At 37.0% G+C, this 12739-nt stretch overlaps 1 protein-coding gene across 2 annotated transcripts in view; it reads left to right on the top strand.

Annotated features, from left to right (window-relative positions):
• Positions 1 to 12739, top strand: part of PSME4 (proteasome activator subunit 4) — a 95336-nt gene that overhangs the window by 50600 nt on the left and 31997 nt on the right. For both annotated transcript variants that reach the window (XM_083373172.1, XM_083373171.1), the window contains 13 exons: positions 1168 to 1263; positions 1746 to 1801; positions 3329 to 3385; positions 3821 to 3876; positions 3964 to 4062; positions 4213 to 4275; positions 4381 to 4476; positions 5802 to 5933; positions 8329 to 8538; positions 10263 to 10399; positions 10724 to 10777; positions 11410 to 11539; positions 12323 to 12404. In XM_083373172.1, the coding sequence (XP_083229298.1) occupies positions 1168 to 1263; positions 1746 to 1801; positions 3329 to 3385; positions 3821 to 3876; positions 3964 to 4062; positions 4213 to 4275; positions 4381 to 4476; positions 5802 to 5933; positions 8329 to 8538; positions 10263 to 10399; positions 10724 to 10777; positions 11410 to 11539; positions 12323 to 12404 (1268 nt within the window). The remainder of the gene's footprint in view (positions 1 to 1167; positions 1264 to 1745; positions 1802 to 3328; positions 3386 to 3820; positions 3877 to 3963; positions 4063 to 4212; positions 4276 to 4380; positions 4477 to 5801; positions 5934 to 8328; positions 8539 to 10262; positions 10400 to 10723; positions 10778 to 11409; positions 11540 to 12322; positions 12405 to 12739) is intronic.

The following is a 12739-nucleotide window of genomic DNA, read 5'->3' as shown; positions in this document are numbered from 1 at the left end:
CAGACGTCATTCCAACCTCTTGCCGTTTATAAAGGGGTTGCCTTTTCTGCAGGGCCGGTAGCAGGCTGGTACAGAACAGGGACTGCCTATTCCCAATTGTTTTTGTCTTTCCAATTAGATATGGTAGTGCATATAGGGGCGCGGTGGCTCAGTGGGTTAGGACGCTGAGCCTGTCGATCAGATGGTCGGCAGTTTGGCGGGTCGAATCCCGAGTGCCGCGTAACAGAGTGAGCGCCTGTTACTCGTCCCAGCTTCTGCCAACCTAGCAGTTCAAAAGCACGTAAAAATGCAAGTAGGAAAATAGGGACCACTCTGGTGGGAAGGTAACAGCGCTCCGTGCGCCTTTGGCGTCTAGTCATGCCGGCCATGTGACCACGGAGACGTCCTCGGACAAGCGCTGGCTCTTTGGCTTTGAAACAGAGATGAGCACCGGCCCCTAGAGTCGGAAACGACTAGCACGCACGTGCGGGGGAACCTATGGTAGTGCATGGTTTCTCTATAACCTTTTTTGAGCAAATGTCATAAGCAGGGTTCACGGAAATTAACATTCTGAATTACTACCCTTCTGCCAAAAAGCATTCCCCTGGAAATTCAAATTATTCCCACTCTGTTGCTTTTTAGGAAGGCCATTAAAACTTTCTATTCCAGGGATTGACAATTTAATATTGTTCCCCTATGGCTTTGGAGTATTTATCTAATTATGTAGGCGTACTTTAAATTTTATATTGTGATTTTTATTACTTTTAATCTTATTTATAGATGTCAGTTTTAACAGAATAACAGAGTTGGAAGGGACCTTGGAGCTCTTATAGTACAACTCCCTGCTCAAGCAGGAAAAAAGGTTTTTTACGATGCTCAGAATTTCCAGAGGTGATAGTATAATATAGACAGACAGATAATTGTTTATTATTCAGTGCAATCAGTCAATCAAATAGGTTTGATTGTTTTTATTTAATTAACTGCTGGCAAAAGCATTATATGACTATTTAATGATTTGGCCTCTGAAATAGTGGCTTGTTTGAACTGCCAGATAAAATTATTCAGCATGACTATTTAATAGGATTTCTTTCTAATATTGTTATGGAGGTCAGTTTTAAAAGTTCTTTTGAATGCTTTTTAATAAAGTAAAAAATATTTCACCTAAACATATTTAACATTTATTTTCAGAGATGATGTTCAGCAGTGTCTTACTATAGTACACAATTGCCTTACTGGATCTGGAAACATGTTGCCACCTCTGAAAGGAGAAAAAGTGGCTCACATGTAAGTAAAATTTGCTTTATGTAGATTATAAATGGGACTATTTAGATAAAAACATCAGAAATTGTTTTGTGCCTCACTTAGGATTCTTAAAATATGCATTGAGAATTATTCATCTGATATTGTACCTAATAAAAACCATAAATTAGCTGGTTTTTTTTTTTTACTTTCCAATGACCTTGAAATTCCCTGATGGTCTCCCAAGTAATAAATCAGGTTTGGTTCTGCTTATAATTTTAAAGCCCACACAACATCACTTGTTAGCAATCCTAAGTACAATAGTAATCAAGAAGTTATACAGCTTCATTGTTTTTGAAATTCTGTCTTCATTTTCCTCAAAATGTAGAAAAAAATAGAAATTAAAAGATATCAAATTATAACTCTTAATCTTTAGGAATTGTAACAGTAATTGCTGTTTTATGAAATTAAATTCACTGCATCAAGATTTCTGTTTAAAGAATATGTATGTATTATATATCGTGCAGGGTTCCAAGTCTAGTGTCATTGGAAGAGATCAAACTTTATACCGGTGTTGAATATGGTAAGTTAATGCCATAGCATAAATGGTGGAAAAAATTTGCTGTTACTTAATTCATGACAACGCCAATCTATTATTGAAAGAAAGTAACTAACTTCTTATTGATGTTTTTTCTGTGAATCTTTAAGGGGAAAAGATGATAATAATTTCATAATTTTGCTGAGTTTAATATTGCATGCTACCAGACTCAACAACTCTGGGCAGCTAACAACAATCAACAATGAAATTCAATATAATAAAATCAATAAAAGCTAAAGGTAAAATATGGAAAATATATACTGTATATGAGCTGGCCAAAGCAGGACATGAAAGCTGTCAATATGAAGAAGTTCCTTACAATGTGCAGAGGTTTCCACCCCAAGTCCAATACCCAGGGACTAGCCTGGAAGAGATTGGACAGGGTCCTATGAGTGTCAACGTTCCTGCCCTGTACAAAACAGAACATCTAGGAGTACATCAGTAAAATGGCACCCAAAGATGACCTACTGAGAGAATACCTGAGGCAGCAGCAACAGACATTGGAGAAAGTTCAAGCAGAGGAAGTGCCACGGCAAGATAGTACTGTGCACGGGATGTTCCACTGACAGATAGATAGCTGAGGTGACATGCAATGGGAAATACTACTAGTGACTGAAAAGGGCTAATCTAAAAGACAACACTGTGGCAATGATCATGGTTGCACAAAAACAGGCACTAAGCACTAGATCCATAGAAGCAGGAGTCTATCATATTAGGCAAGACCCACAGTGCAGACTATGCACAGAGGCCTCAAGAGACAGTACAACATGTAGTGCCAAGGTGTAAGATGCAGGCAGGAACAGAATACACTGAACAGCACGACCAAGTGGCTGGCATTGTGCACAGGAACATCTGTAAAGTATATGGGCTAGACCTTCCCAAGTCCAGAGAAGGTTGTGGAGAATAAGAAGGCTAAAATCCTGTGGGACTTCCTGATCCAGACAGACAGGCAGATACTAGCCAATCAACCAGACTTCATGGTCCTAGGCAAGGACAGAAGACAGCAGTAGTGATAGATCTGGCAGTGCTCAGTGATTGCAACATCAGGATGAGCAATAATGAAAAGCTGGAGAACTACCAGGACTTGAAAGGGGAACTAGAGAGGGCATGTAAAGTAAAGACCAAGGTGTTCCCAGTGGTGGTAAGGAGCACTTGAGAGTATGACTCCTAAGGTGGGAGAGTATCTCCAACAGATCCTAGGAATAACATCAGAGCTCTTTGTCCAGAGGAGTGCAGAAATAAGAACAGCTAAGATACTGTGCAAAACCCTCAAACTTATCTCTGAAATAAAACAAGGATGTTTTGGATTATATACAAACCTTATGGGTGCATGCATATCTTAGGTGTGCAGTTATATGTGTGTATGGTCCATGCAAATCTTTTCACATATTTGCACAGCTATGCTGGAGAGAAACCTATTCCTTTGTTTTTATTTTTAATGTTTCTGCACCTTTTGACATCTCCTTGCTACACACTGTAATTTATAGATAATGAATGGTCTTACTTGTTTAGATTTGTCGAAAGAGAATTACAGGGAAAGAATCTGCAAAGTGACAAGAAAACTCCTACGTAAGTGTTCTTTTAGTTATTCCATTTGCTCTCATTTTCACTGAATTTGTAGAGTAGTTCAAAAGACTTATACAAATCAGATGGTAAATCAGATATGAAGCAAAGTACTTTCTTCTTCACTTTAAGTGAATGAAGGGTGTTTGATTTTTATGTCTTGAGATTCAATATTTTTTTAATGGATCTCAGGTCACAGTTGGTAAGATGGAATGTGGGACAATGGATGGAGCTTCCTAGAGTCTTTCATTTTGGGTTAGGAGACTAGATTTTTTTATGTGGTGGATGAAAGCTGAAGACTGTCCTTTTTTCCTACTAAAAACAGTAAGAAAGTGTATTATTGTTCCTTGGCAGCTTTCCATCAATATGACAAGAGTGCTTTAACTACAAACAATTAATTTGTATTGCTTTATTTAACTATTTTTTTCTTTATTGTGATAGACTTTGTACTTGACAACTCGGAGGATGATACTAAGTCTTTGTTCCTAATCATTAAGGTATAGTTGCCATTTCTAGTGTGATTTCTAAAACATTAAGTTGGATGGATGGCTTTTTTTTGTAAAACTCAAATTCTTATTTTACAGATCATTGGGGACCTCTTACATTTCCAAGGTTCACATAAGCATGAATTTGATTCACGGTGGAAAAGTTTTAACTTGGTGAAGAAATCAATGGAGAATAGGGTTCGTATTTATTATGTAATATATTTACATGATTAAGACTTTAAGGAATCTAGGGGGAGTTAATGTTCATAGTTAATGAAATAAAAGGAATCACAGGTAGCTCTGAATAAAGTTTTTCCACATAAAAATAATTGATTTGCTTATTTACAGCTTCAAGGCAAGAAACAGCATATTAGAGCACTGCTCATTGACAGAGTCATGTTGCAGCATGAGGTAAATATATATCTTTTTAACCACTGTGGGCTGCCTCTGAATCTGTAGTATCTATAACTTTCATTTATAAAATTAAAAAAATCTAATTTGTTCTTTTTTCTTTAGCTCAGAACGCTCACTGTTGAAGGCTGTGAATATAAAAAAGTACATCAGAACTTGATCAGGGACCTTCTTCGTTTATCTACAAGTTCATATGGCCAGGTAAGCCATATGCCCCCTCTCATTTCATACAAGCAGAATATTAATTGCAGAGCTGAGTTTTGAAAAAGATATTTGCAAGGAATGGAGTGCTATTGCATAGTTCATTTGAAATTTCGGAGAACTCTTTCTGTGTCAGCTTTAATCTTTGGGATGTTATCCTGCATAGGTAATCCTTGACTTACAAGGATTACAAGTTCATTTAGTGACAATTCAAAGTTACAACAGTACTGAAAAAAGTGACTTGTGACTGTTTTTCACACTTATGACCATTGAGATATCCCCATGGTCACGTCATCAAAATTTGGATGCTTGGCAACTGGTTCATATTTATAATGGTTACAGTGTCCCAGGGTCACTTTTTGTGACCTTCTTACAAGCAAAGTCAACTGCAGTGATTCACTTAGCAACTGTAGCAAGGTTGGTTGTAAAGTGAGGCAAAATTCACTTAACAAATGTTTTGCTTAACAACAGAAATTTGGGGCTCGGTTGTGGTTTTAATTGAGGACTACCTGTACATCTTTATTTTAAGAGCTTGTTAACATTTCCTAAATGGCATTTGGTTATGCCACAGTGCCTCACAATATCCTGCCATGTAATTACTTTCAGCCTATGCAGAAGCTATACTTCTAACTGCCACTGGGTGGGTGCCTGGAAGGGTTAATAGCAATAGCAATAAGACTTATTATATATTGTACAGCACTCTTTGAGCTGTTTACAACATCAGCACATTGCCCCCAACAATCTGGGTCCTCCAAAGGATGGAAGTCTGAGTCATCCTTGAGCCCTGTCAGGATCAAACTCCAGGCTGTGGGCAGAATTAGCCTGCAATACTGCATTCTAACCACTGCGCCACTTATCTCTGTGGAGATAAGACAATACTGACTTGAATAGTTTAGAAAAAGCTGGGTAGAGAAGTCTGTGGACCAACTAACATAGCTCTAATCTGCAGCAGCAACACATATTTTTTAGAATTCATTTTCTGCTCATCAGTTGTGGGTTTCTACTCACAGAAGCAAGCCAATAAAATTATTAAGCTCTGTCCAGGTGATTTGCAATTTAGAGTTGCCTCAAAATTGAGTTCCATGCAGAATGTATTCCTTCTAATACTAGGAATCAGACCAAAAAACAAGCAGATGCAGAACAAGATTCTTAATTTCTTAACATATTTCACAAAAGTTGTTTTGGTGCCTTATAAGAAAATTATATACAATGCATAGATGCTTTTCTAGATTATAAGACTGTTTAGAACCAATCACCATATAAAGTAAAGCTTATTTGTCCTCTGTTTAGCTTTTGTACAAATTTCTATGGTATTTTTACCCTAGGTCAGGAACAAAGCTCAACAAGCCTTTTTCACAGCTTTGGGGACTTACAACTTTTGTTGCAGAGACATCATTCCTTTGGTTTTGGAGTTTTTGAGGCCAGATGGGTACAGTGTCACCCAGCAACAATTTAAAGTAAGGAATTTATTAATTTTCTTTAAGGCCATTGATGGGGGAGGTGTAATCTCCAGCCAAAGAGACTATTTTCATCCCCTTAGAGTTCCAAAATAAATTGGCAAAATTCATTACCCAAATGACCTATTTTGGGTGTGGTAATATTTATGTCTCTCAAAGTGAAAGTGCAAAAGGGATCGGGAGGTCTGTGGATGATAATCTCTCCTCCTTCCTCACTGTGTGAAAGAATGATGTTGGAATCCAGCATTTTGCAGTCAAGATTTTGGTGGCGTGATTTCAGGTTGCTTTTCAGACTTTGGGTGGAAATAGGAATAGGGTTTATTTCCTAGAGGCCCCATAGCACCCTTGCTTCACAATAGAAAAAAGGTTTTAAAATTAAAGTCCTCTCCTTCCAATAACATCTGCAGTTGTCTGGTCAGGAAACAGTTACCACTGCTGATTCAGGAGACCTTAAATAAGTGATAAAATTTAACTTTCAATGTTATATATTATGTAAATAACAGGATGATGATGATTATATGAAAAGCAGATATTAAGACTAGTAGATCTAAGACTTGTTTCCTTCTCAATTCTTCTGATAAGTTTTAAAAAGATTTTGAAAGTGTAAATTTTAATACTTTTAATACAGTACGGGTGATTGGGTGATTTGTTTTTAATTGACATATTTCATTGGCAGTTGAAACACTGACTCTGGACAGCTTTATGAAGCAAAATAAGTTTTTTTGGCTTTCAGTTGTTGTTGCTGTTGTTAGATGCGAAGTCATGTCCGACCCATCGCGACCCCATGGACAACGTTCCTCCAGGCCTTCCTGTCCTCTACCATCTTCTGGAGTCCATTTAAGCTCACACCTACTGCTTCAGTGACTCCATCCAGCCACCTCATTATCTGTCGTCCTCTTCTTCTATTGCCCTCAATCTTTCCCAGCATTAGGCTCTTCTCCAGTCCTTCCTTCTCATTAGGTGGCCAAAGTATTTGAGTTTTAACTTGAGGATCTGGCCTTGTAAGGAGCAGTCAGGGTTGATCTCCTCTAGGAATGACCGGTTTGGTCGCCTTGCAGTCCAAGGGACTCGCAGGAGTCTTCTCCAGCACCATAGTTCAAAGGCCTCAATTCTTTGGCGCTCAGCCTTTCTTATGGTCCAACTTTCACTGCCATACATTGCAACTGGGAAGACCATAGCCTTGACTATATGCACTATATTTCCTCCCCAGGAGCAAGCGTCTTTTAATTTCTTGGCTACAGTCCCCATTTGCAGTGAACTTGGAGCCCAGGAAAATAAAATCTGTCACTACCTCCATTTCTTCCCCTTCTATTTGCCAGGAATTGAGAGGGCAGGATGCCATGATCTTGGTTTTCTTAATGTTAAGTTTCAACCCAACTTTTGCACTCTCCTTCTTCACCTGCAACAAAAGGCTCTTTAGTTCTTCTTCACTTTCTGCCATTAGAGTGGTATCATCTGCAGTTTTCAGTTATCATCATGTTATTTGTCAGTGTGATTCATATGGCATCCATCTTACCTCATCGGGTTTGGCAGACCAACAACAATTTAAATCATAATACTAATACATAAACCAGAATACATATAATAACAACCATGATGAAAAACCTCAATCTGCTGCAAATCAAACCCCATGCCTGGAAACACATCATTATCTTCATAACATTCTGTGAGATTTTACAAAATTATTGTGATCTTTTAAAAACTGGCAATATGTGAGATTTTAGCAGTTAAAAAGAAACATACTGTTTGGGAGAGAGAAGCAGCAGACACTCTTGCTGGAGCTAATGAAAATTCTGGCACATGCAAGTATTGAAAATCTCTGTTCTAAAATACCATAAAATAGATCTGCTTTTGTTGTTAGTTGTTAAGTCAGTAGGCTGATGTGCTTGATTACTTGCTTAAAGAATGTAGTAATTGAAAATTTTAGATTTTATATGTTTATTCTTTAATTCATAGGGTGTTTTGACTATATTACTTAGAAGCTTGTAAGTTTTAAGAAATGTGAAATTTCCTGACTTTGTATTACTTAGAGACTTGTAAGTTTGAGAAATGTGAAATTACAAGTATTTCCTTCCTTTTCATCCTTTTATTTAGGAATAAATTATAGCCCTATTAAAAAGCAATAAAGCTTAAAAGAATATTCAACAGCTTTTTTGCAACCTCTGTATATAGTATTGTGGGAAATGGTTCTCTGATGGGTTGATTTTAAGATATGATATGTGAAGCCCTTAGGTTGTGGGCATTAATGGCCAGTCCTGAGTAGAACCACTATAGAAATAACTTCATTTTATGTTTCACAGACTATTATTATAAACAAAGAGACAAAAGACTACTGTAATTGCAGAAGAATTCCAACTGTACATCAATAATTCTTTCTAAAATTTCTTTTCCATAGGGTGCCTTGTATTGCCTTCTTGGAAATCATAGTGGAGTATGTCTGGCAAATCTTCATGATTGGGACTGCATTGTCCAAACCTGGCCTGCAATTGTCTCTTCTGGACTTAGCAAAGCAATGTCTCTGGAAAAGCCATCCATAGTTAGACTCTTTGATGACCTTGCAGAGAAAATCCATCGGCAGTATGAAACAATAGGACTGGATTTTATTGTAAGTGTGAAATAATTACATCCCTTTCAGTTGTTTAGGAGTGGGGCCTGGTTACTTAGGGACCATTTAGTATCTGTGCAGCCAGTTTGATTTGATGGTTTTGGTATGCTCTGGCATTGATAAATATAAATATGTTGCTTAAATTTGGATGATAGCTGGGGATCTAGCACTTAGTTCTATATGTCTTCTACAGGAAGGTGGGGAAGTAGATGCCAGTGCCAGTGAGTTTGGATTAATGGCAGGGTTTTGCATTAGCTCTTGCTTGAGACAATACACTTGGCAATCTGATTATAAACTAGAATGTAAAAATTTCAGTATAACAAAGAATTGGGATACCAGAATTTCCACATACTTGGAAATAATACAAGTCTAAAACAATATGGCAGTATTAATAGCAGCTACCTTTTATCAAGCAGCTGGATGGCCTAGAGTTGGAGCTGTCTCCTCACAATCAGGAGGCTGTGAGTTTGATCCTAGGTAGTGGCAGATATTTCATTCTCTGGGAGCAAAGAAAAAATATCTGCTGTGAGCTCCTCGTAGGCATCAGGAAAGGCATCTGGCCAGTAAATGGTCAGCTCCATTCAGTTGCCCCTACATTTTCTTTTTGTTAAAAGAAAAAGAAAAAAAATAGTAGTTGCTTTTCATAAATTATCTGTTCTGGCCTCATCCAGTTGTAGCTTTTCTGAATTACTATGACACCAGAATAATGTATGAAAAGCCAAATAGAGATGTGACAAAAAGTATTGATACCCCTCCAAAGGTAGTTCTCAACTTATGACTGGTCACTTAGCGACTGTTCGAAGTTGCGATGGACCCTCCCTAGAGATACTTAGAACCTGGTTCCGATGTTCTGACAGACACCCCCCACCCCCTGCAGTCAGTAATTGCATTTTGGGCACTTTGCAACTGGCTGTTTGCAGCATCTCATCATATGACCACAATTTGCAATGTTTTTCAGCGTTTATTTCTAGTTTTCAGCAAAGCCACCCCATAGCAAAGAATGGGTTTGCTTAACAACCACTGCAAAAAAGGTCATAAAATGAGACTGGTTGCATGGGTGACCTGCATTATGACCATCACAACTTACAAATATAATTGACAGCCTCCATTGTGGTCATAAGTCGTTGACTGCCTATACTTTTTCCCAAAGAATCCCAATTTTCTGTTAAATAAATTGAAACCGACACAAGTAAATGGCATCCACCATTTTGTATTCCATAGTCCATAGAGTAAGCATTTTGCTTTGCTTATTTATAATTGGTTTTATTTTTGTAAATAGAACAAATGAAAGTGGCATGGACATAATTATTGGTAACCATTAGCAGTTAAAATATGTTAATTGGATTTTGGTGCTAACTCAAGCAGACATTTTGCTTCAGTTTTATCATGGGTGCCTTTGCTCCCATAAACAATCACTCAGCAAATTGGGATGGGGGAAATGGAAGGAGGGTACTGATACTCTTGACTGTATCTATGTTTTAGAATATTGAAAGGGATGAGATGACATCATTGAAAAGGACAAGACCAATTTTGAAGGGCTTTGTGGGAAAATAATTTATCAATAACAATAAGAGCAGAAAGTAAAAGTGTAAATACACTACTTTGGTATACTAGTTTGTGATGCTTTTGAATTTTTGTAACTGTACATTTTGTAAATGTATCCTTCCTTGGGAATAATCACTTGTTGTATCAGAATCTTTCTTTATGTCTCCCTATTTCTCCAGGTCCCAGAGACATGTACTGAAGTTGCAGTCCTCCTGCAGAAATCACTGGGTCAAAACAGTGAATGTACAAGCCTTAGTTCAAAAGAGATTGAGCTGGGAATTCAGCGACAGAAAGAAAGGAATGCCGAGGCTTCTCAGTAAGTGCAAACTCTCCAACAATTTCATTTTTTATACATGAAATCAAAGTCATTTGTGACAGTAAGGTTTTTAAAACTTTTTTTGAATCAGAGAGAAAATCCAATTATTACCTTTTTGTCTAACATGATTGTTAAAATACAACATGATTATAAACCTCTTCAAACAAATTATATTCATTTGAAATGCTCCATGTACAGCATTTTTAGAGAAGTTTCTCCTGTCTGCTGATTGCTTTAAAAAGTGCATTCTATATATGACCCACAGATGATATCCTGTCTTTTGCTGAGATGTGTTAATACATAAATGTTCTTTTTCATTTTCAGAAATTATGAAAATTTGGTAAATAAGCTTCTAGATTGCGTGAATCAAAGAAATCTGTAAGTATGAGAATATCTTTCTCAAAATGTGGTTCATATGCTTTTTTCTGGGCTGTGAGTTGGCAACCATTGAGAAATTGGTAGTCACCATTCAGCTTTGTAGCTGCAAGAAGCTTTCCAGAGATGAGATGACATCATTGAAGAGGACAGGACCAATTTTGAAGGGCTTTATGGAGAAAGAATTTATTAATAACAATAAGAACAGAAAGCATTTAGGAAAAGAACCATGTTTATTTTTAAACCCCCACCCATGCCCTGAAAAATAAATTATATTATACTGCTTATATTCTGTTGCAAAATGGCTGACTTTCTGAAGTATGGCTTTATGCTAGGCGAGATAGAACAGTGTTAAAGATGGACAAGAAAGTGATTTGACTCCAAAACCCCTCTGTTTCCTATGATCACTTTTGAGAGCAAAAGTAAAACAAAAAACATGGTGCTACAAATATGGTGCCATTTTGTTGCTGAATTTTGGGTGTTTATGGTACCTCCCAGGCAGTGAGTTGCCCATCCCAGGATCATACCATATTCCAATCCTCACCAGGTTCAGTGAAAATTCAGTGCTAGATTTAAAACTTATGCCTTCTAGATTTTATTTTGTATAATTTGGAATCCTTTTTTCTTCCTTCCAGCCCTTGGAAGTTTGAGCACATTGGCATTGGTTTTCTCTCCCTACTTTTAAGGGATGACAGAGTGCTACCTGTAAGAGCCATAAATTTTTTTGTGGAATGTCTCAATCATGATGTCTTGGTGGTTCGCAAGGTAAAAGGTTAAGTGGTTTAATTATAGTAAAACTGGTTTGCTGATATTGATTCCATTATTCATTCCTTAGAGTAGATTAATATCTGCTTTCTTCACATATCAAAGTATTTGTTTTTGATCTTATGAATGAATTTCAGTGCTTCCAGAGGACCATTTTTCTTTTTAAGTAGAGTTTGCTTGATATGTGTAGACTTTTCCAGAGATGTGCAGGCTGGCACAGTTGCCCAATTCACACAGAGAAAGTCTTCAGTGAAATGCCACTCATTATGCAAGCAGAAATCATACTATTTGTCTATGGTACATAGCTTGCAATCTTTGATAGACATTAGATTTCCAATCTTAGGCAAGGGATTTGTTTATTATCAGCTATTTAATCCTGAAGCTTTCTATATGTGCAGTGAATAGGCTTTGCCACCAAGTTAAAAACCCTTCCTTAAAAGACCTTTAATCTGTCTATTAATACCTAAGACAACTGTTAAAAAACTTTTAACATATTGAATTCCACAAATTTATAAATATTTTTAGGATTATAAAGATCTAAATGCTTATACATAAACACTGTAGAGATTAGAGAACCCAAATCTTTACCTTGTTCTACCCTAAAAAACCCCTAAATGAAATAAAAAATAATTTACCCCAGTTAATTTTATATGCTGACTACTTCAACACATAGTTGAACCTTACATATAAAGTTTTTATATGTAGGAGGAAAGTTATGAGAAGAGTGTTTCTCCTTTCATTTGTTTTAAATTAAAGTGAGCTAATTCTCATTTTTCTGTGCAGATGGCAATCTCTGCTGTGGCTGGCATCCTTAAGCAGCTGAAAAGACCCCACAAAAAGATGGTCATCTGTCCTTTCCAAATCAGTAAGTGCGCTAAAGAACAACAACTATCTTTCAGTAATGACAATTTGAATTAGTGAATGTTAAGGGCAATATGAGCTATTACATCTGTTAATTTGCAGTCTTTGTATCTGCCATCAATTTCTTCTGCCTAATGTTTCAACTACGTTATATCTTTTTTAACTGGTCACCATATCTACTGCAAGTTTAGTTGATTTTCATAGGTAATAACATTAAATTTTCCATTGGCGTTAAAATATTGAAGTACTGCATCTTGAAGCATTCTATTGATTGGGGAGAGAAATAGTGGAATCGTTGGTGCTCTCTGAGCTTGATCGTTTGCTTGCAGACATTTTATG

The sequence above is a fragment of the Vipera ursinii genome, assembly GCF_947247035.1.
Source record: "Vipera ursinii genome assembly, chromosome: 1".
Classification (NCBI taxonomy): Eukaryota; Metazoa; Chordata; class Lepidosauria; order Squamata; family Viperidae; genus Vipera; species Vipera ursinii.
Note: the sequence above shows the minus strand (reverse complement) of the source record. Positions and strands in the feature narration are given on the sequence as shown.